The sequence below is a fragment of the Embiotoca jacksoni genome, unplaced genomic scaffold (assembly GCF_022577435.1).
Source record: "Embiotoca jacksoni isolate LCO1_2020_lvr unplaced genomic scaffold, fEmbJac1.0.p SCAF_33, whole genome shotgun sequence".
NCBI lineage: Eukaryota > Metazoa > Chordata > Actinopteri > Embiotocidae > Embiotoca > Embiotoca jacksoni.
The window spans coordinates 962,005-986,004 of record NW_027185385.1 but is presented as its reverse complement, the minus strand read 5'-3'; the positions used below and the strand labels follow the sequence as shown (position 1 = coordinate 986,004).

The window sequence follows — 24,000 nt, the reverse complement described above, 5'->3', positions numbered from 1 at the left end:
ATCAAGTGAGCACTGCAGCCTCAGGTGCAACTTTCACCATGATATAGTGAGGAGAGGATTCAGTGTTGAAGAAGGATGATGATGATGATGATGATGAAGGTGCAGCTTCTTCAGACTGAAGTGTGACTCCAGGTTAGAGTCAGGTGTCATGTTGAGAGGTGGAGAACCTGAGATACTGTACCTGCAGAAACGAGCAGGGACTTATTATAATATCAATGCAGTGACAGAGGCTACAGGGGACGTGCTTATTTTATCATGGGATGTCTGTGATGGTTCAGGTCACCTGTGCAGCTCCACATGTAAACTTTATCAATCAGGGAAGTTTACAGGCTGATCTTAAAAGTAGAGAAGGAGTCTTCCTCCTGAACAGAAGCAAGAAGCAGGTTCCACAGGGGAGGAGCCTAAAGACGAGTGACTGTACGGTCAGATAGTTTCTGATGTGTTGAATACGATAACTTCAGTTTGGTCTGAACACAGAACCAGAAAGTTTCAGGTTTACGTCTTCAACACACCTGAAATTTGATCAGCTGATTTGTTTCATCAATAAAAGGAGGATGTTTCAGGTGAAAAGTACTGATTCTAGAACAGAACGCAGTGGAAGTCCCACCCAGCAACCATCAGTGAGGTCATCAACATTCAGTGATATCATCAACCATCAGTGATGTCATCAACCATCAGTGATGTCATCGTTGGTTTGTGAACATTATGAATCCTCCAGTTCAGATTCTGTCCGTCACCATCTTGTTAGTTCGGAGCGGTTTGGAGCAGGAAGTGACCATATTTGGATGAGCTGGGGGAGGAGCCAGCGGTGGATCTGACCGATCTGATCGGAAACCTGACGATACTACGTCCCGCCCACCGATAGCTGTAACCTGACTGCACCACAGGCCTGTCAATCAAACAGACACGCCCCCAAAAACAGGTGTTCTTGAATCTTCTTTTCTAATGAATGAGGGATTATTTTCAGATGGACCTCCAGAAAACTAATAAGAAGGAGTGACTTTAGCTAACAACACCGAGATAACTGATGGACACATTTTATTCACTTTGGATTTGATGACAGAAGTTGAATGGGAGTCTATGGAGCCGGAGGCTTTTTGGAGCCGACATCTAGTGGCACTCGCTGGTATTGCAGCTGAAGACACTTCTGGATCAGAACCATTTTACAGACCTGAACTCTTTTAGAAACAGTCTGTAATAATAACTCTCTGCCAAAGAGTTTCTGTGTCGTTAGTTGCACCAACAGTGATGTGAAAAACTCTTACAGTATGTCCGATCTGTTTCCCTGTCATGTCCTAAAAAAGGTCCTGATTGAAGGACTCTATGGCTCCAGAAGACATCAGGACGCTGTGGGTTATAATGGAGCTCAGTCAGTTAGCACAGTGCTAATGTTAGTTAGCATACTGTCTGTAGAGCAGGATTGAAAAATACAATAATTCACTGATGTATACTACAATATATATATAAATATGCAGCCTCTGTGTTTTGAGAAGTGTGCAGCAGGTACATTTCTGAAAGAGTAGTAACTCTCATTTATTCTGAACAGAGTAAGTATTTGTAAATATATATCACACACACACATCACAGGTGCTGCAGATTTATCAGCTGCACATCCGTGATGTGAATCTCCCGTTGCACCACATCCCAAAGCTTCTATTAGATGGAGATGTGACCGTGGAGGCCGTTGGAGTCCAGTGAACTCATCGTCATGTTCCAGAAACCAGTTTGAGATGATTTGATCTTTGTGACGTGGTGCGTTATCCTGCTGGAAGCAGCCATCAGGAGACGGTCCACTGAGGACATAAAGGGACGGACACGGTCAGCAGCAATACTTGGGTAGGCTGTGGTGTTTACATGATGCTCAGCTGGTACGAAGGACCCAAAGTGGGACAAGAAAATATCAAACCACCACCATCACACCACCACCATCACACCACCACCACCATCACACCAACACCACATCACCACACCACCATCACACCACCACCAACACCACATCACCACCATCACATTACCACCACTACCACCATCACACCACCACCAGCCTGTAGGTAGGGAGGTAGTTATTTACTTTATTAATCCCCGAGGGGAAATTTTTTCGCTACAGCAGCATACAGAAGCAATAAGATACTAATAGAAATAATAGAATAAAATAATAGAATAGAATAATAGAAAAGCAATAAAATAGCAGTAAAAAATATAAATATAAAATATAAAATGCACAGTATATACAGTACATTATATATCTATATATATTATATACAATCAAACCAAGAAACACAGTCAACAGTGTTATTGTACTGTGATGGATTTTGCCAGAGGTGAGTTATTGTACAGTCTTATTGCAGTGGGCAGGAATGATCTCCTGTATCTGTCCTTGTGACAGCGGAGCTGGAGGAATCTTTTAGAGAACGTCCTCCTCTGTCCCTGCAGCAGGTGGTTGAGAGGGTGGACAGGATTATCCAATATGGACAATAGTTTGTTCAGCGTCCTCCTCTCCACCACCTTTTCCAGACTGTCCAGTTTGTAGCCGATGATGGAGCCGGCCTTCTTAACCAGTTTGTTAAGTCTGTTGGTGTCTCCGGCTCCAATGCTGCTCCTCCAGCAGACCACAGCGAAGTACAATGCACTGGCCACAACAGATGGTAGAACATCTCCAACATCTCGCTGCACACATTGAAGGATCGAAGTTTCCTCAAGAAAAAGAGTCGACTCATCACCTTCTTGTAGACAGCGTTGATGTTGGTCTTCCAGTTCAGTCTGTTGTCATGGAGACACCAGGTACTTGTACTCCTCCACCATGTCCACCTCCTCTCCCAGAACTCTCAGCGGTTGTGGAGCCGTCGTCTTCCTCCTGAAGTCGACCACCATCTCTCTGGTCCTGGCCACGTTCAGGAGGAGGTGATTTCTACCAGCCCACTCCACAAAGTCCTCCACTACTGCCCTGTACTCCTCCTCCCGTCCATCCCTTATACACCTCCACTGACTCCTCCTCCCGTCCATCCCTTATACACCGTCCACTGCAGAGTCATCAGAGAACTTCTGCAGATGTCTTGACTCTGAGTTGTACTGGAAGTCAGTTGTGTATAAGGTGAACAGAAAGGGGGACAGAACAGTTCCCTGAGGAGCTCCAGTACCACTGACCACCGTATCAGACAGCACACTGCCCAGATGGACAAACTGTGGTCTGCCTGTCAGGTAGTCATTGATCCAGGAGACGGTGGACGTGTCCACCCCCCCACCACCCGCACCACCCGCAGCTTCTCACTCAGCAGCAGTGGTTGGATGGTGTTGAATGCACTGGAGAAATCAAAGAAAGTGATTCTCACAGAGTCACCGGTTCCATCCAGATGAGACTGAGCTCGTTGCAGCAGGTAGATGATGGCATCGTCCACTCCCACATGAGGCTGGTACGCAAATTGTAGAGGGTCCAGAGAAGATTTCACCAGCGGCCTAAGGTGGGCCAAGACCAGCCTCTCCAGCACCTTCATCACATGAGATGTGAGGGCAACTGGTCGGTAGTCGTTGAGGCCAGATGGAGCCGTCTTCTTGGGGACAGGAACCAGGCAGGACGTCTTCCACAGCACCGGGACCTCCTCCTGCTTCAGGCTCAGGTTGAAGAGGTGTTGTAGGACCTCAGCCAGCTGGATGGCGTCCGGTCTTCACGACCCCGGGGCTGATGCCGTCAGGTCTTCAGGACCCCGGGGCTGATGCCGTCAGGTCCTGCAGCCTTGCGCTGGTGGATTCTCTCCAGCTGTCTCCTAACCTGGCCAGTTGTCACAGAGAGGGGGGTGAGGGGGGTGTGGGGAGGTGTCGATGGAGGAAGAGCCCTTTGAGATTGAGGGCTCTATGCAGTTCACCAGGGGGCGCAGAGGGGGGAGGGGGGAGGCAGCAGAGGTGTTTGGGAGGTGTAAGGTGTGGAAGAGACAGATGAGAGTGGTGAACTAAACCTGTTGAAGAAACAGTTTAGCTCATTTGACCTCTCCAGGTTCCCCCTGGTTGTTCCTCTCTAGGTTCCCCCTGGTTGTTCCTCTCCAGGTTCCCCCTGGTTGTTCCTCTCCAGGTTCCCCCTGGTTGTTCCTCTCTAGGTTCCCCCTGGTTGTTCCTCTCCAGGTTCCCCCTGGTTGTTTGTCTCCAGGTTCCCCCTGGTTGTTCCTCTCCAGGTTCCCCTGGTTGTTCCTCTCCAGGTTCCCCCTGGTTGTTCGTCTCCAGGTTCCCCCTGGTTGTTCGTCTCCAGGTTCCCCCCAGTTGTTCCTCTCCAGGTTCCCCTGGTTGTTCCTCTCCAGGTTCCCCCTGGTTGTCTCTCTCTCCCCTTGAACCCAGTAATCTCCTTCATACCGGTCCACACCTCCCTCACGTTGTTCTGCTGGAGTTTGGCCTCCAGCTTCCTCCTGTAGGAGTCCTTGCACTCCCTCATCTTCTCCTTCAGGTGGCGCTGCACTCTCCTGAGCTCCTCCCTGTCCCCAGACCTGAAGGCTGCTTTCTTCTGATTAAGAAGCACCTTCAGGTCACTGGTGATCCACGGCTTGTTGTTGGGGAAGCAGTGTACAGTCCGGGATGGTACGGTGGAGTGTTCACAGAATTTAATGTATTCTGTGATACAGTCCGTCCTGCTGTTGATGTCCTCCCCATGTGGTCCAAACAGCACATCCCAGTCCGTGGACTCAAAGCAGTCCTGCTGGGCGTCTTTAGCCTCCTGTGTCCACCTCCTCACAGTCCTGGTGGTCACAGGCTGCCTCTGTACCAGGGGAACATACTTGGGAGTCAGCAGGACCAGGTTGTGGTCTGATCTACCAAGGGGGGGGGGGGGGGCAGTAGCACTGAATGCATCCATGGCATTAGCATACAGTAGGTCCAGAGTTTTATTGCTCCAGGTGGGGCAGTTCACATACTGGTGCAAAGTTGGCAGTACTTTATCCAGACTGGTTAAAGTCTCCAGTAACTAACACAAATGCACCGGGATGCTTAGTCTGAAGTTTAGCCACAGTGGAGTAGATGGTGTCCACTGCTGCCTCTACGTCAGCTGATGGAGGAACGTACACAGCGATAACAATGGCGGACGGGAACTCCTTTGGTAAATAATAAGGGCGCATCCCCACGGCTAGAAGTTCAATGTCCGGGCTACAGAAACGTTCCTTCACACACATGTGGTCGGGATTACACCACCTCTCGTTCACAGACTTCAATCCCTCCACCTTTCTTCTTACCGCTCCGAACAACGTCTCCGTCCCCCCGAACAGTCCTGAAGCCGGGTACGGCCGCGCTGTGGTCCGGGAGATGTGAGTGCAGCCATGTCTCGGTGAAACACATGATGCTGCACTCCCGGTACTCTCTCTGGGTCTTTACCAGCGCCGAGCTCGTCCGTCTTGTTGGCCAACGACCTCACGTTTCCCATTAAGATCTCCGGTACCGCTGGTTTATATTTCCTCCTCTTCACCTTCATCTTAGCTCCAGCTCTGTAACCCCGCCGTCTTCTCCGAAGTTCAACGGGGATCTCAGGCCTCGCTCCGGGCAGCAGCAGTAGAGGTCTACGCAGCGCGATCAGCTGATCATGAGAGTAAACAATAACAGTGCCCCCAACCAGAAATGTGGAAAAATTACGGTCCATTACGGACCGTTAACTTAACACACGAGAGAAAGAAAAAAGAACAACTCCGAAGAGGAGAAAGGCTTAAAAAATACTAATAACAACACACTCGGGGAGGAGCTGCTGCAACAGGCTGCCGCTAGCGCGGCGCCATCTTAGTTTATAACACGTGGAAGCGCTGTACTGCTGATACAAGGTAGGATGGATCCACGCTTTCATGTCGTTGATGCCAAACTCTGACAACCATCTGAATGTGGCAGCAGAAATCCAGACTCATCAGACGGAGACGTTACTCCGATCTTCTCCTGTCCAATGAGCCGGTGTGAATCCAGCCTCAGTTTGCTGTTGTTAGCTGACAGGAGGACCCGGTGGTCTTCTGCTGCTGGAGTCCGTCTGCTTCAAGCTTCCACGTGTTGTTCAGATCTTCTCGGTTGGAACGAGTGCTTATTGGAGTTACTGTTTCCTTTCTATCATCTCCAACCAGTCTGGCTGACCTCCTCTGACCTCTGACCTCTGGCATCAACGAGGCATCAGAGAACTGCAGCTCCCTGGATATTTTCTCTTTGTCGGACCGTTCTCTGTAAAGCTAGAGATGGTTGTTCATCAGTAGATCATCAGTTAGTGAATACTCAGACCAGCCCGTCTGGCTCCAACAACCTGCCACCTTCAAATCACTGAAATCACCTTTCTTCCTGTTCTGATGCTCCGTTTGACCTTCATCAGCTCGTCTTCATCGTGTCTTCATGCCTCAATGCATTGAGCTGCTGCCATGTGATTGGCTGATCAGATATTTGCATTAACGAGCAGTTGAACAGGTGTACCTAATAAAGTGGTGATTATTTATATAAATAAATAGATATGTATATATCTATTTATTTAAGTATAAAGATATTTATGGAGGGATGTTCATGCACACCTGAATAATTGTATGTGGTGAGTTGCGGCTCACAACAGGCTGTATTAGAGGATGTGTTGAGGAGGAGGAATGTTCTTATGACTCCTTCCTTATCTGGTTCACACACAGCATATCTCTGCTGCCGTTGGTGACCTTCAGTCCTGAAGATGTAACGAGGAGGCAGGGAGGCAACATGCTTCTGAAAACAAAAAGCAATTCATCCCTGAATGAGATAGTTGTTTGTCCTCTCTGGCACACAGCCAACATTCTCCTGTTAATGTGGGATTACATGATACAACTCTAAGCACTCATCTCAGGTATTTGTGCAATTCTTCCTCCTAACAACACTGCAAACAAAAACTTTTAATGACAGAAAGTAGAAGCAGGATATCACAACAGGCAGAATGATCTAAAGAAACACAGAGAGGAAGTCAGACTGAGGCTCATTGTGGGAAACAGAAAGACTGAAGTGAACAAAGGTCACAGAAACAAGCAGCTGACAGAGAACAGGCGCTCAACACAGATGTCAGGTGGAAACAGGTGAACCAGGTCAAAGTGCAGGAAACACAAAAGGGCAGGAACGACAGGCTGGAGGACTTAAAAATAAAACAGGAAACACATAAGAGCAAATGACAAGACACAGGACTTCAAAATAAAACACAAAAAAAACAGGTTGAACAAAAGACCAGTGATGTGTTCCAGATGTTGTACTTGTGTACTAACTCTCTACTCTGAGTACATCAGTGTGTTCTCTCTGTCAGTACAGAAACATCAGAACACTACAAGTTCCAGGATGAATCACTCAGAACGCTCCAAACAAGAAGAAGTGTGATCACAGACTGTTTATAAAAGTGTTTGTAGCTTCAGGTCTGTAAAATGGTTCTGATCCAGAAGTGTCTTCAGCTGCAATACCAGCGAGTGCCACTAGAGGTCGGCTCCAAAAAGCCTCCGGCTCCATAGACTCCCATTCAACTTCTCTCATCAAATCCAAAGTGAATAAAATGTGTCCATCAGTTATCTCGGTGTTGTTAGCTAAAGTCACTCCTTCTTATTAGTTTTCTGGAGGTCCATCTGAAAATAATCCCTCATTCATTAGAAAAGAAGATTCAAGAAGACCTGTTTTTGGGGGCGTGTCTGTTTGATTGACAGGCCTGCGGTGCAGTCAGGTTACAGCTATCGGTGGGCGGGACGTAGTATCGTCAGGTTTCCGATCAGATCGGTCAGATCCACCGCTGGCTCCTCCCCCAGCTCGTCCAAATATGGTCACTTCCTGCTCCAAACCGCTCTGAACTAACAAAGATGGTGACGGACAGAATCTGAACTGGAGGATTCATAATGTTCACAAACCAACGATGACATCACTGATGGTTGATGACATCACTGATGGTTGGTGTTTGTGTGAATCTCCGGACACTTTCCACCCTAAACAGTCGCCATCTTGGCTCTGTAGAGGAAGGGAAGGGGCCACCAATGTAAAGGATTTTCAAATTAAAAGCACCTGTTCCTGAACACAAAGTGGTTCTTTTCCACTGCTGCTGCTGGACAGAAGAATCAGTGTGTTTATTGAGTGTTAAACAGAGGACACAAAAACACGTTGATTTCTGAGTAAGATAATTCAAGTTGCAGATATTTTGGAGGGTGATGTGGTCACATGATGAGGTCATTTCCTGTCAGTGTGATCTGAAACAACACAACTCTGTGTACACAGTGAGAGTCCTGACATGTGAGAGTACTATGTGTTAGTGTACTAAGGGAAGGATTCATCTGGAACTCAGCACGATTCACATATTAACACTATTATCTACATTAAACACAGTTATGTTCAAACAGTTCTGCAGTAGTTGAGGTGAAGATCTTAAATTGTTCAGTTAAAACATGTTAGGATTCATCACCAACCAAAGCTCCTGGATCTGTTCTCAGGAGTCTGAACTTATAAGATGAACTTTGCTCTGATGTTGAGATCTCTTCTGTGCTTCTTTCAGGTGGGAACATGCGTCGCAGCAGATGCTCATCCTGCTGCCCGTATCTCATGGCAGAAGAACGGGAAGCCCCTGGTCACCGATGGGAAAGGTGAGGTATCCGATATGTGTGGTGACACACCCAGAAACGAGCCGGTCCCACTGAGACCCCCTGAGGGACGGGCCGGATTGAATATCAGGGACAGGAGGAGATAAAACAATAGAAACACATCAGTCACAGACTTTTAAATGAAACAGCAGCTTCATGTCATCTGGATCAGACCAACAGCTGCAGTCATCAGGACGCTGGTTTGGAGCCGGAAACTCACTTCAACACTTTTCTCATCTGAACTGGTTTCACACAGAAAACCTGCTGATCTGGTTTCACAGCTCCTCAAACAGAAGCTGTTTGTTTGACCTGCAGCACTGACTGTGTGTGTGTGTGTGTGTGTGTGTGTGTGTGTGTGTGTGTGTGTGTGTGTGTGTGTGTGTGTGTGTGTGTGTTGGTCCTCCAGCTGTTCTCATCACCCCTAGCCTGAAGCTGGATCCGGCTACAGGCCTCTCCACCACCTCTTCCACCCTCCAGTACGCCGCCACCAAGGATGACTTCGGCGCCATCTTCTCTTGCGTGTCCACACACGAGCTGACCAATCAGGAAGCTGCCCTAGAGCCCTTCTCTATTCACTGTGAGTGGAGCGTGTATATACCATACCATACCTGTGTAACACCTGTCAGCCCCCCCCCCCCCCCCCCCCCACACACACACACACACACACACACACACACAGTTGGAGGCGGAGCTTCATCTCGTCCCAGTTTTCCTGATACTTGTTGTGTTTGTTCTTTCAGATTGTTTTTGTTCTAAACGAAGTGCTGCGCCGAGAAATTGAATGTTTGGACTCGTGCAATATGAATTTTCAGGTTCTATAGGTGCAAAAAATGATACATTTTCTCGCTGCTGTCTGAGCTCTGCAGCAGAGAAACACACACACACACACACACACACACACACAATAATACACAAAAGATCTCCTAAAACAGTTAGTTTTCAGCAACCTCCAGAACAACTCCATGACCTTATTTTTTATTCGTGACATGGTTTCAACTTCACATTTCCTGCTGAGTTGTCCTCGCAGCTGCACACTGGACAGAAACAGGAACACTTCTTTCAGCATCTTAACATCAGTTATGTTGTCAAATGAGTGCAAACGGATTTTTTTGTAAGTCATTTAACTTCTGATTGTTGGAGGAGCTGACAGGTTATATAACTCATATTTCTTCACGCAGGTCTTTATCCTGCAGGATGAATGTTTGTTCAAGCAGTAGTCCAGGTTCACTTCCTTCCTTCATGAGTCATGTGTTTAGACTGGAAAGGAGCTACAAATATTACAAACATCTCATACTTAATAACAACATAGAAATGTGTATATTTTCAAAAAGAAAACTTAATCACCTCAGAGATAAAGTTGTGTCTTTGCTGGAGACTTTGAGGACAGACCATCAGATGAATCCACAGACTGTTTATAAAAGAGTTCGTAGCTTCAGGTCTGTAAAATGGTTCCGATCCAGAAGTGTCTTCAGCTGCAATACCAGCGAGTGCCACTAGAGGTCGGCTCCAAAAAGCCTCCGGCTCCATAGACTCCCATTCAACTTCTCTCATCAAATCCAAAGTGAATAAAATGTGTCCATCAGTTATCTCGGTGTTGTTAGCTAAAGTCACTCCTTCTTATTAGTTTTCTGGAGGTCCATCTGAAAATAATCCCTCATTCATTAGAAAAGAAGATTCAAGAAGACCTGTTTTTGGGGGCGTGTCTGTTTGATTGACAGGCCTGTGGTGCAGTCAGGTTGTCACTTCTGATTGCTGCTTGGCTGAATGTCTAAAATGTAAATGAGAAAATGCATTAAGTCAGACGTCCCCATAATTTACAAGAAAACACAATTCAAAATAAGTATGACACACGTGGAGCTTCTTTGTGATGAGTGTAGTTACGGTCAGGTGGAACTCAGACAGTAGCTCTGACTGATAATCTGCCTCGATACACATCTAATATTTAATATTATGTGTGGACACTGAAAGGAAAGTTCAAAGGGATGATCTTCAGAGCATTGAGTGACTCTCTGCTGCATGAACCACAATCAAGTATGCAGAGAAATGAAAGTGCAGAACTCCGTGATTGATAATCAGCCATAAAAACACAAGCGTGACCGATGAGCTCAGTAAACTTTCTGATGTGCTGATCAGACAGTTGTGTGTATGTGTGGAACAGAGTCTCATCCGTCTGTCCTCTTTATGCTCTTAACATCCCTCTGTCAGACCCATCGGAGAAGGTGAGCCTGCAGGTTCTGTCCAAAGGTCCGATCGTAGAAGGAGACAACGTGACGCTGAAGTGCAACGCCGACGGCAACCCTCCTCCCAGCTCCTTCTTCTTCCTCTTCCAGGTGAGCCGGAGCCCCGCCTCCAACCTCTAGTAGCAATATGCCTTCATAAAATAATAAGGAATGAAGTCTGTCTGTGAGCTCAGCCGGGGCTTCATCCTATGGACTGACACGCTGGAATATTCTTCTCTGTATTTGGATCAAAAGTGGATCCAGCATTCAAGAATGTGGTGATGATGGTATATCTTTATGAGGTTTAAAAGCCCCACATGTTGTTTTTAATCTGGCTTCTGGTGAGAGTATTTCATTTTAAATATTGTGGACCTCATCACTGCACTCTTCCTGTAATAATAACAGAAATGATTCTGGAGTTGAAATCCAGTTCCAGGTCCGTGGTGACATCACAGGAAGATGCTGATGTTGATCGACGGATGGAACTCTGTGATTGGTCCTCATGTTACAATGACTGGAGTTAATAGTATCTCTCTGCTCCTCCTGCTCCTCCTACTCCTCCCTCCCCCTCCCTCCCTCCCTCCTGCTCTTCCTCCCTCCCTCCACCTCCCTCCTGCTCCTCCTCTTCCCTTCCTCCTTCCTCCTCCTCCTCCTCCCTCCACCTCCTCCTCCTCCCTCCCGCCTTCCTCCGTCTCCCTCCCTCCTTCCTCCTCCTCCTCCCTACAGGGTAAGAAGGAGCTGGTGGAGAACTCGGACTCCTTCTCCCTGGCTGCGGTGAGCCGAGAGGATGCTGGAGAGTACCGGTGCTCGCTGGCAGACAACGAGAAGATGGGGGCGTCTCAGAGCATCTCTGTGAGCTGTGAGTACTGATGTTGAAGAGCCTGAACACACTGCAGCACCACAGGGAGGGAAATCACTGCTGAGGCACACAAACCTACAACTGTTGAGCCGACGGACGGCTGCTCCCCCAAAACTCCCCCAAAACTAAACTCCCCCAAAACTCCCCCAAAACTAAACTCCCCCAAAACTCCCCCAAAACTAAACTCCCCCAAAACTAAACTCCCCCAAAACTCCCCCAAAACTAAACTCCCCCAAAACTAAACTCACCCAAAACTCCCCCAAAACTAAACTCCCCCAAAACTCTCCCAAAACTAAACTCACCCAAAACTCACCCATCCTCCTCTGATCTTCTCTGAACTTTACTCTTCCTATGTATAAGAAGCTATTTTTATTGACTGTAAATGAAGTCATGGGAGCAGTAATGCTAATCAGATTAAACTGGCAGAGAGATGTAGGAATGCCAGTAGAAGGAGGACAGCAGGAGGAGGACAACCAATCACAGCAGGAGGAGGACAACCAATCACAGCAGGAGGAGGACAACCAATCACAGCAAGTGACAAAGTTGGATGGGCAGCAGCTCAGGAGGCTGATCAGCTGCTTCCCCCTCCAGTCACCCACCATGGTGTGCGTGTGCGTGTGCGTGTGTGTGTGTGTGTGTGTGTGTGAGTGTGTGTGTGCGTGTGTGTGTGTGCGCGTGTGCGTGTGTTTGTGTGTGTGTGTGTGTGTGTGTGTGAGTGTGTGTGTGCGTGTGTGCGCGTGTGCGTGTGTTTGTGTACGTGTACCCCTCATATTGAAGAGAAGTATCTGTTGCTCTCTGAGTGACGTGAATGTTCTCTGACGGCCAGAAACTGAACATTTACCAACTTTTTTTTTTCTCTTTTTCCACCAAAACTAAATGATTAACTGATCTCTTAGTCCAAATACTTTGATTTGTAAATATACATATCAGCTTTATCTACATTCACATACATTTTATTGTGGTGCATTATGGGTACTAATAGAGCTCTACTCATAATAAAACAAGAAAAATTTATGGTGGATGAGTATGAAGGTATTTTTGTGTCTTTATTATGCAAGCAAAGCAAATTTCTCACTGCAATCAAAAATCAAGTTTGTAAGTAAAAATATGAAAATTATTTTCACTGCAACAAATTTTCTTTTGCAGTTTTGGTCACAGAATTCATAATTTTGTCTATGAAAGTATATTTTTGGTGCCTCACAGCGGAACATTATAGCGACAGGCTGCTCTTCATCCAGCAGAAGAAGAAACGATATGAAATATGAGCAAAGTGAAAGCCATGCTGCCACAGTTAACAGGGTTTTAATAGAAAAGATGAATATAACACAAACACACCTCCATGTAGCTCAACACACTCCTCTTCTATCAGGTGTTTATGCTAAGTGGGTCCAAGTTAATCCACCAATAGAAACTCCCGTCTCTGCCACATGTCCCGCCCACTCCGTCCAACTCGACTCACAAAGGTTTTTGATTCGCAGACAAAAAGTCTAGTTTTATAAGCAAAATTCTGACTTCTGAAAACGAGCAAATGTGTTTACAATGCAAATAATTTTATTCTCAGTGTGTATATTTTTACTTACAAACTTGACTTGATTGCAGCGTGAGAAATTTGCTTTCAAAACTGTTTTTTTTTTTGCTGGCATAAAAAAAGACAAACATACTTTCATAGATAAGAGCTGTTGAACATATTAACCCAATAAGACATTATTAATTATTAAAAACAGAATGTAGTTGTTCCTGATCATCTTCACACGTGTTGAATTTAACACTTAAAAGTAGTTCATAAAGAATAAAAAAATAAAAGTAAAACGAGATGATTTTGTTCAGCTGTCCATATTTAAAAGGTAACTTTGGTTACATGTTATAATTATAACAACTTAATAGTTTTTGTAATGGTGAGCTGTATGAAGAGCAGATTTTTACTGTCAGAGTGGATTTCATGGTTTCTTCTGGTGTTAATGTTCATGTTTGTGTTTGTTGCACCAGAAGTTTAAGATATAGTTTAAGTTCAGGCTTTAAAGGGGCTTCAAATACCCATGCAGAGTATGAAGTTAATGAAAGGAAATAATGATGTAAGAGTTCTGCCAGATCTCCTCTAACAGAAGTGGAACACCTGAAACTAAAGAGATGGAGATTTAATTAGTATCGATCTTCCTGTCGTCAAGGTCCTAGAAGATATGTAGAAACTTTGATTTATTGTAAATTCACGTATGAAGAGGAGCATATCGATGAGATCTTTCCTGGTTCAGGTGTTTTCTTACTTTTCTGCTTCTCCGGTTTCTGAGTGCAGATTTTTATAATCAAGTCTTCGAGTTATTAATCTCAGAGGCTTCAGGTTTTCTAATTTGTGAAGTTAGGCCTTCAGCTGACACTCGAAACCTTTCGAGGGAAGGGAATGTCAAAAACTATCAAATTAATTACGGAGGGACTCTCAGACGTACGAGGGGTTTGAATCTGATTCACGTTCTATATATTACATTTTTTATGTTTCAAGGAGATTTATATAAAGTGACAGACTTATCAGATGTCTGCCCAGTTTATATTTAAATTGGATTCTGAAACAAAGCACACACTATGGAGGCAGGGATTGTAAATCAGATGGATGGAAAAGATTCACCAGCTAAATGTAGGAAGGAGGAAGTGTCCTCTCCAATTCTTTTAGACGAATGTAAACCTGCTCTTAGACAGAAAATTACTGTTCTGATTTAGAGAAGCAGAGCAAGGAAAAGTTGGTTCAGTTACAAACTGAATTAAAAATTAGAGAAGAGGCAAAAAAATGACACCAAAGCATGAAATAAAAATGGAAATAAACAGGAAGAGTGGATGTAAATGTGATCAAACAACATTCCGAAAAAGGCTGATGTCTCAGAAACAAAAGACATCATGGAGACAAATCAGATAAACTACCAATAAAAAACTATTTACAAAATATAAGTCCCTGAAACAAATTTAAAGACATGCAGTTGTAAAACAATCATTAAAACTTTTTATAAAGATGTAAATACACAAGTAGACGACACAAAGATGGAGTCATGTGATAAAAAGTTTTTTTTTTTTTTTTAACCTGATCACTTATTAAAATGTTAATGAAACAACATCAGATTAGTTCTTTTGCTGACGACATGTCAACGTATGAACCCACAGATCTGCAGTTTAAATACAGGCAGCCTCAGATGTTTTCAGCTGGCTCCGGTTATTAGAAGTGATTATTCAGTCAGATCACAAGCTCTGACATCCATCCATCTCTGTTCAAGACTCCTCAGATTGAAATAACTGATAAACAATCCAACAAATGGATTATTTCACATCGTGGTACATTTGTACATGTGTCGGTGGAAATAAACTAAGTAAAGATGTCAAACTGTCCTGTTAGTGACGAACAAAACTGAAGCATTATAACATGTCCTGCTTGCTGCACAACATCAGGAGAATACGTCCTCTTCTCACTCAGAAGGCGGCGCAGGTTCTGGTCCAGGTTCTGGTCCAGGTTCTGGCCCAGGCTCTGATCCAGGTTCTGATCCAGGTTCTGGTCCAGGCTCTGGTCCAGGTCCTGGTCCAGGTTCTGGTCATCTCACGTCTGGACTACTGTAACTCCCTCCTGGCAGGTCTACCTGTTAGTACCATCTGACCTCTGCAGCTCAACTGGTCTTTAACCTCCTAAATACACTCACACTACTCCACTCCTCCTCCTCCTCCTCCTCCTCCTCCTCCTTTATCTTGAACAGTAGAACTTTAGTATCTTAAAATAGAACTTACTGATAGAACTTTGTAGTTTGTCTTGAAGAAATTATATTTTCTTGATTCTTGTTGTTCTGGTTTTGAACCCTCATGGTTGAAATGAACTTATTGTAAGTCGCTTTGGATAAAAGAGTCAGATAAATGAAATGTAATGTAATGTCCAGCCAAGCAAGGATTTGATTTTGTTGGAGAAATTGTAATTGCCAACCAAGATGGAAAAATATTAAAGAGAACAGTTGATATTCAGGACCCATTAGAGGGATAAAAGAGTGAATGAAGAACCTGGCGGGGACAGGAAGTAGGTGAATCAACTTGTCTCTGAACACACAAACACCTGTCATACTGGACACTTTGTGATCCAGAGACACTGAACAAGTTCATCAGATGTCGTAACACACAGGTGGAACAGTAGTTACCTTTTTAGATTTCTTTAAGTACATCTCATAAAGCTCCATGTTAGAGAGTCTAGAGGAATTTGAACAAATTGGTGTTGGTTTTTGGTGTTGGTGTTGGTGATGGTGATGGTGTTGATGATGGTGATGGTGTTGGTGTTGATGATGGTGATGGTGTTGGTGATGGTGTTGGTGTTGATGATGGTGATGGTGATGGTGTTGGTGTTGATGATGGTGTTGGTGATGGTGATGGTGTTGGTGTTGGTGTTGATGATGGTGATGGTGTTGGTGATGGTGTTGGTGTTGATGATGGTGTTGGTGTTGGTGATGGTGATGGTGATGGTGTTGGTGTTGGTGTTGATGATGGTGATGGTGTTGGTGATGGTGATGGTGTTGGTGATGGTGATGGTGTTGGTGATGATGATGGTGTTGGTGTTGGTGTTGATGATGGTGATGGTGTTGGTGATGGTGTTGGTGTTGATGATGGTGTTGGTGTTGGTGATGGTGATGGTGATGGTGTTGGTGTTGGTGTTGATGATGGTGATGGTGTTGGTGTTGGTGATGGTGATGGTGTTGGTGATGGTGATGGTGATGGTGTTGGTGATGGTGATGGTGTTGGTGATGGTGATGGTGTTGGTGTTGATGATGGTGATGGTGTTGGTGATGGTGATGGTGTTGATGATGGTGATGGTGTTGGTGTTGGTGATGGTGATGGTGATGGTGTTGGTGATGGTGTTGGTGATGGTGTTGGTGTTGATGATGGTGTTGGTGTTGGTGATGGTGATGGTGTTGATGATGGTGATGGTGTTGGTGTTGATGATGGTGATGGTGTTGGTGATGGTGTTGGTGATGGTGATGGTGTTGGTGTTGGTGTTGATGTCGGTGATGGTGTTGGTGATGGTGTTGGTGTTGATGATGGTGATGGTGTTGGTGTTGGTGATGGTGATGGTTCTGTTTCTGTGTTCCAGTCCTGGACTTGACTCTCAGTCCCAGCGGGAGGGTCGTGAAGACCGTCGGGGACAAGCTGACCGTGAAGATGGAGAAGAACACTTCAGGCGACGCTAAAGTGTTGTGGACAAAGGTAACTATAATTTTTATAAATACTGAGAGCAGTGGCAGGACACTGATTTGTTTTCCTGCCTTCCATCTCAGGAGAACAATGGAAGTGAAGAACCGTGTGTTCGTCATCGTGTGTCTGACACACAGAGCTCAGACGAAACTACAAAAACATAAATGAAAGCACATGTTATATTTATGGGTCCTTAAACTGTTGTTTAAAGGTTTATCTACAACCTAAAGTAGAAATCTGTGAGATCGAGATGATAAATTGGCTAAATTGAGCCTCATTTAACGAATAAGAAAAAGTCTGATCAGATTCGTTGTTTAATAGTTGGATATACTGCAGATAATCATAAGGCAGTGATGAAGAACTGAAGAGGAGATACGGAGTCTTCATCACATCAGTGCACAGATTTCAGTGGCCTCACGTTACGGTCGCTATCCAAACAGACAGAGATGAAAGTTGACATGTCGTATTAATTCATGTTCATCCTGTCATTATATCAGCAGGTCAGATCAGTGAACGGAACACCAGATAGGAAGAATGTGTGTTTCTGTTGCATTTGAATTACAGTTACGGGTGCATTTTATTTTGGAGAACACAGACGGACTGAGACTCTGATGGTTTTCAGAACAGGAAGACGGTGAAGGAGCCCGAGTTCAGCAAGCTGACGTACGGCGATGCAGGACTCTACGTGTGTGAGGTCTCCATGACGGGCCTGACACGCCGCCAGAGCTTCCACCTGGTCGTAGAAGGTGAGGGGGGAGGGGGGTGGCATGTTTGTGTGTGTGTGTGTGTGTGTGTGTGTGTGTGTGTGTGTAGTCATGGTCAGTGTCCACCTTATTCATTCAATAAGTTATTTTTTTTTAAAGATCAAAGGTTTTAAATCTAAAAACTAGATTATTTTAATATTTTGAGGACAATACTTGAGCAGATGCAGTTCGTGACTTTGACAGCTTTCATTCTCCTTCTAGTGCATCTCTCTAACAACTGATTCATTCCATGAAGTCTAAACTGGAATCAACTTGTTTTATTGTCAACATAACTTCATAAACTTGCTGTACGAGGGTAGATCAATAAGTTCTGCTCACAAACACGTGGAATTCAGGAACTGATAATGATCAAGAGAGGACGTTTGTACCAGTTATCATCAGGCTTTTATCTTTCTGGATCTATCCTGGTACATTGCATGAGATTTGTGATGAAATGAAGTGTGTCACTAAGAAGATGATGTGTTTGTATCAGGGAAGCCTGTGATCACTAGCCTGACCAAACACCGCGCCGGCGATGCCAAACACAAAGTCCTGACATGTGAGGCTGAGGGAGTCCCAGAACCCGTCTTCCAGTGGAGCATCAACAACACCAACGTAAGCGACGGAGCGTCCGTGTGTGTTCAGTATGTTTCCTGTAAAAGCAGAAACATGTCGACAAACCAGCATTGAGATTAAAATGTTCTTTGAGGATCCCGTAAGACAAAAAAAGCCCCTGCAGAGGTTCTCACCCATTTTTTGCTTCATTATACATTCAAGAGTCCTGAATAACATTCAGACTGTATGATCAGTATAAAAGTGTTCCATCAACATTTGCATGAAACGAATTTGCAGCCAAAACTTAACAAACAAAACATGTTTTATAAATTCCTACAATTCCCCAACAAACACAATGTGGTTTACAGATAGAAACAATATTAACAAACTAATGCATTTTCTTTTGCAAGGACAAAATATGGCTATAATACCTTGACAACATCAAGTACAGCATGTCTACAGTCTATCTTCAAGGACAAAAAAAATATCACGTGACTTTCTTCACAAACATGCAATGAGTCATTTAAATGCTTGGTTGTGCTGCCTGCTGATACCTGCATGCACACAGCTGCAGACTCCACCGACACAGGCAGCATTTCTCAGACAAATACTGCCTGAAAGAACTGAAATATTCTGATTCAGGTTCAAGAATGTAAATAAATAATTTTAAATCATTCAGAGTTACAATCGTGAAGGAGTTTGTTGGAATCCTTCAAGAAAACAAAAGGAAAACACAATTAACATAATTTGGAACTGGCAAAGAATTGTCTTCCTTCATCGTTTATTCCATTTTATTAAATATCTTGACTTTGCTTTTGATTTTTTTATTCAACAAATTAACTAATAATGCTAATGTTTGGCTGCAGAATAAAACCCTTCAGATTTCATTGCAAACAGCAAAGTCCTCCATTGATCTGCAGCACACTCAGTGTCTCTGTACAAAACCTTGATCAGTGCTTTAAGACCTGGTTGTGATCACAGACTGTTTCTAAAAGAGTTCGTAGCTTCAGGTCTGTAAAATGGTTCCGATCCAGAAGTGTCTTCAGCTGCAATACCAGCGAGTGCCACTAGAGGTCGGCTCCAAAAAGCCTCCGGCTCCATAGACTCCCATTCAACTTCTCTCATCAAATCCAAAGTGAATAAAATGTGTCCATCAGTTATCTCGGTGTTGTTAGCTAAAGTCACTCCTTCTTATTAGTTTTCTGGAGGTCCATCTGAAAATAATCCCTCATTCATTAGAAAAGAAGATTCAAGAAGACCTGTTTTTGGGGGCGTGTCTGTTTGATTGACAGGCCTGTGGTGCAGTCAGGTTACAGCTATCGGTGGGCGGGACGTAGTATCGTCAGGTTTCCGATCAGATCGGTCAGATCCACCTCTGGCTCCTCCCCCAGCTCGTCCAAATATGGTCACTTCCTGCTCCAAACCACTCTGAACTAACAAGATGGTGACGGACAGAATCAGAACTGGAGGATTCATAACGTTCACAAACCAACGATGACATCACTGATGGCTGATGACATCACTGATGGATGATGACATCACTGATGGTTCGAGATCCGTCACCAAACAAAGAAAACAGCAGTTCATTTCCTTCTTATTCAGTCTAATTCAGATCAAAGTGAAACTCACAGCTGGACTCCAGCCTTGGTAATCTCTCGTCCTTCAGTTGAGTGGAAGGTGTGTAAAAATCTAATCTAAAAAAAAGAAACTGAAAGCTCCATCTTTGAGATCTGGATTCTGAGACTTCGATCTGTGCTTTATGCCTTGAAGGTGTTCAGACAGACTTTTCTGGATTCAGAAGCTTCACTTCCTGTGGACTCCATCACACGGTGAAGTTCACTGAGAGGTGATATAAAATGATGTGTGAAGTGATCAGCCTTTAATCAGCATCACTTCTACCTGCTCTACATCTATGGATCCAGCCAGGTCCTCCTCATCTGCGCTGCCCAGACCTTTCACATTCTTACAAACACTTTAGGTGTCGGCTTCAAATCTAGGTTCATCTGTTGAAAGCAACAGTTCAGGATCATTTCAGCCTCCTGGAGATGAGAAGGTGTTCAGGAGCTCCACAGCCTGACAGCAGCTGTCTGATCTGTTCTCTGAATGTTTGTGATGACAGTGTTTCACTTCACTTCATCCTCGCAGCAGATTTACGGCTCTTTGCTTTCTGCAGATCACTTTCTGGACGGTTCTCGTCGTCCGTATCTTCTTCCACGTCTAATGTAGCTGCAGCATGAACTTCTCTCTGCTGCAGTTCTTCAGATATTTATAATTAATATGGTTTAATATCAGAGTAAGACAAAACAAGGTCTCCTCGTCATCCTCAACATCTGCACATATATTTTAGAACAAAGTTTCCTCTGCTGGAAATGTAGCTAACTGTAGTACAAGCAGAGAGAATGAGGTTCTGTTTGGGTTCGGTATCTAGAGCGCCCCCTGGTGACCTACATAGCTCAGTTAGCCTGCAGTTATTGAGGAATTTATTGCTTCTATTTACTGCATACAGAATATCATCAATACTGACTGGACATACACACAAAAAGTTCTGTTCCTTTCGATGTGAAACTTGTCTGACGGTGAACTTTCCTGTTCAGAGTGTTTTTCGATGATTCATGAACTGCAGGACATTTGTAAACCAGGTTCTGTTTGTTTCTCAGGTTTTGGCAGGAAATCAGCTCCGTACAACTTTGCATTAGAGATTGCGAACTGCACAACTGACTGGCAACTGTTGGAGCCATAATGCATCAGTGTTGGTTAAGTGAGGATCATTTCTGCTCTAATAGCTGCTGGATAACAGCAGGATTATCCTGTTAAGGCAAACAGATGATGAATGGGGACATTTTCCCTCCCAAAGAACAGGAGGAAGAATAGAGCGCTGCTGGAAGCAGCTGCACTGTGAAAACCATCTTTATTTCTAAATGATGTTTTTTTAATGCAGGAAGAGAAATACACTTTTCAACTTTCTGACTCCATTTTAAAATAACCCAGTGACTTTTTATTACATGAAATACAGAGATTGTTTTAAGGCACTTTTAATCCCAGAGTTTAAACGTTCAAAATCACCAAATTTGATCTTTACTAGATTTTAAGCATTATCAGATATAACAGTGAATGCATGTTTGAGAAGTTTGAAAAAACTGTTGTTACCAACTTTAAGACATCAGTGGAAACAGAAACAACATGAAGGAGATTAAAAAAGAGCAAACGCTTGCCTGAACGTCTCTGTTTTTCAATTAATTAAAGAAATGTCTTCCACTCTGAGCGACGGCGTGTCTCAGTGCACACATCAGATCCCTCATCGGGATGTTCAGTGATGGACGTCACTCTGTGAGCAGATGATGCTCTGACGACTAGGCAGTTGAACTGAGGTTTGTAAGAAAGGAAGAGTCTGTTTGGTGTTTCCTTTAGTTTGCTGTCAGACTGTCAGCAGAGCAGCTCCCCTGTCTGAGGTCAGCGCTGCATTACGTTCATTATCTCCCTCCATCCCCACCATTACCAGCTGACAGGCAGAAGAGGAAACGCGCTGCTCACAGTGACATTAGGAGGCTGCTGAGTGAGAGATTTATTTCCTGTTTCTGCTGCAGGAGGAGAGCTCCTACAGCAACGGCAAAGCCATCCACAAAATCACCGTGGTCCCCAAGCTGAACCTGACCGTCACCTGCAGCGTCAGCAACAAGCTGGGAGACGATGTCATGACCATCAACGTGTCCTCTGGTGAGTTAATATCTAGCTATCAATCAATCTTTCTGTCTATCAATCAGTCAGTATCTACCCGTCTGTAGCTACATCACAGACGGTATATAAAAGTTCTGAAAAATGGTTCTGATCCAGAAGTGTCTTCAGCTGCAATACCAGCGAGTGCCACTAGAGGTCGGCTCCAAAAAGCCTCCGGCTCCATAGACTCCCATTCAACTTCTCTCATCAAATCCAAAGTGAATAAAATGTGTCCATCAGTTATCTCGGTGTTGTTAGCTAAAGTCACTCCTTCTTATTAGTTTTCTGGAGGTCCATCTGAAAATAATCCCTCATTCATTAGAAAAGAAGATTCAAGAAGACCTGTTTTTGGGGGCGTGTCTGTTTGATTGACAGGCCTGTGGTGCAGTCAGGTTACAGCTATTGGTGGGCGGGACGTAGTATCTTCAGGTTTCTGATCAGATCGGTCAGATCCACCGCTGGCTCCTCCCCCAGCTCGTCCAAATATGGTCACTTCCTGCTCCAAACCGCTCCGAACTATCAAGATGGTGACGGACAGAATCTGAACTGGAGGATTCATAACGTTCACAAACCAACGATGACATCACTGATGGTTGATGACATGACTGATGGTTGATGCCTGAGCTCAATTTATAGATAGAAATAAAGAACTGATATATGAAATGTAAAAATACACACAATATAATGTATTTAGTATGAAGAGAGATTGACGTTAACTTCTGGAACACAATCTTCATCCTGATACCGTTTCTCATTAATTAAACCAGTCGTAGCAATAAAACTACTTCAACCAACAGAGATCAAAGGGAAGTGATGAGAGAGGATGAATCCATCTGAATACTAGACTGAACAACCTTTCCACATGTACATCAGCAGGTCTTCAGTTTGTGGGGAACCAGTGGGTGTATTGAAATGACACCGAACAGTCCTTTAACATGAACTTCCTCTTTTTTTTTTTATAACACTTCTTCTGTTTTCCACACGTCATTGAAACCTTTTATCAGCAGCAGTTTTCAGCTGAAGCTGCTTCATAATGTGGATTTAAACATGTGCCGTGCAGACGAGCCAATTACCCAGCATCCCTCCACTGTGGATACTGGAACCGAAAAAGACACAAAAGAAAGCTCAAAACAGGCCGCAACTGTCAGCGAGTACAGAGACATCCTTTCATTTCATGAATACATGCTGTGAACCGCCGGTCCTCCTCATTCTGTGATAATCCTCCTGTCCTTTGTCTCTCCTCCTCCCTCACTACCTCCTGGCTGTGGGTGCTAAACCCTCCAGTCTGAGAGCCTCCTGGCATCTCCTCTGAAAGCAGAATAAATTGTTGCTTTCATTGTTGTCAGAGATGCAGTCTGCTCGTTGGGAGAAGCTTTGATTTCATCTTTGTGAGGCGTTGCCGGCCTTTTCTTTTCTCTTGACTTTTTTTCCACACAAACAGGATCTGTATGTTCAGTTTGACTTTTTAAGTTCTAATTTATTTATGTTTGATTTCAGTTTTTAGGGAGGAAAATGAAGGACGAGGTAAGATTTTGTTTTCCTTTGACCTTTTCTTTTACTTTCTGGACTTTCTGCAAAAATATCCAACTAGGTTTGTGTTATTTATCTAATCTGTCATCAGAGGTGCTAAACAGCCAAACACCATCCTGCAGCGATATTTAGAGAAAATATTGTATCAATACACAGATGCCAAGTATCGATTTATTATCATATCAATCGTAAAAAACACGTCAGGTGAATGCAACATTTGAGTGAAGTGAGATGAACAGACTGAAAGGTAGATTTTATTTGATAAAACATGTTGAAAAACATCAGACATTATTTGCAGTTAAAACAAAATAATAATCGTAATACAAGTTATATTTAAAATCACTATAATATGGTGTTGTGGGGCCTCTGGTGATTCCCTCCCCTCTGTTTTGCACCCACTAAACATTCATATACACAGCCATATTTCTCTCTTCATTAGTGTGTCTGAACATTTGCCCTCATCTCACCTCCTCCATCTTTCATCTGTTAACTGTCTGGCTCATGCAGAGGAGCCTTCGGGCAGATTATAAACATTATCTGATGATTGTTATACAATAAGACTGAGCACAGTTTTGGTTAATGGTAAAAAACACAATCATAATGTCTCCCTACATGGCAAACACGCGCCTTTT

The 24,000-nt window shown here is 44.1% G+C and overlaps 1 protein-coding gene across 2 annotated transcripts in view; it reads left to right on the top strand.

Annotated features, from left to right (window-relative positions):
- The window catches only part of alcama (activated leukocyte cell adhesion molecule a), a 101,240-nt gene that overhangs the window by 65,915 nt on the left and 11,325 nt on the right, over positions 1 to 24,000 (top strand). The window contains exons 5-13 of one of the 2 annotated variants that reach the window (XM_069165067.1): positions 8,465 to 8,552; positions 8,956 to 9,126; positions 10,755 to 10,879; positions 11,495 to 11,627; positions 16,726 to 16,838; positions 17,449 to 17,572; positions 18,063 to 18,184; positions 21,709 to 21,838; positions 23,336 to 23,362. In XM_069165067.1, the coding sequence (XP_069021168.1) occupies positions 8,465 to 8,552; positions 8,956 to 9,126; positions 10,755 to 10,879; positions 11,495 to 11,627; positions 16,726 to 16,838; positions 17,449 to 17,572; positions 18,063 to 18,184; positions 21,709 to 21,838; positions 23,336 to 23,362 (1,033 nt within the window). The remainder of the gene's footprint in view (positions 1 to 8,464; positions 8,553 to 8,955; positions 9,127 to 10,754; positions 10,880 to 11,494; positions 11,628 to 16,725; positions 16,839 to 17,448; positions 17,573 to 18,062; positions 18,185 to 21,708; positions 21,839 to 23,335; positions 23,363 to 24,000) is intronic. The other variant, XM_069165068.1, reaches the window with a different exon arrangement.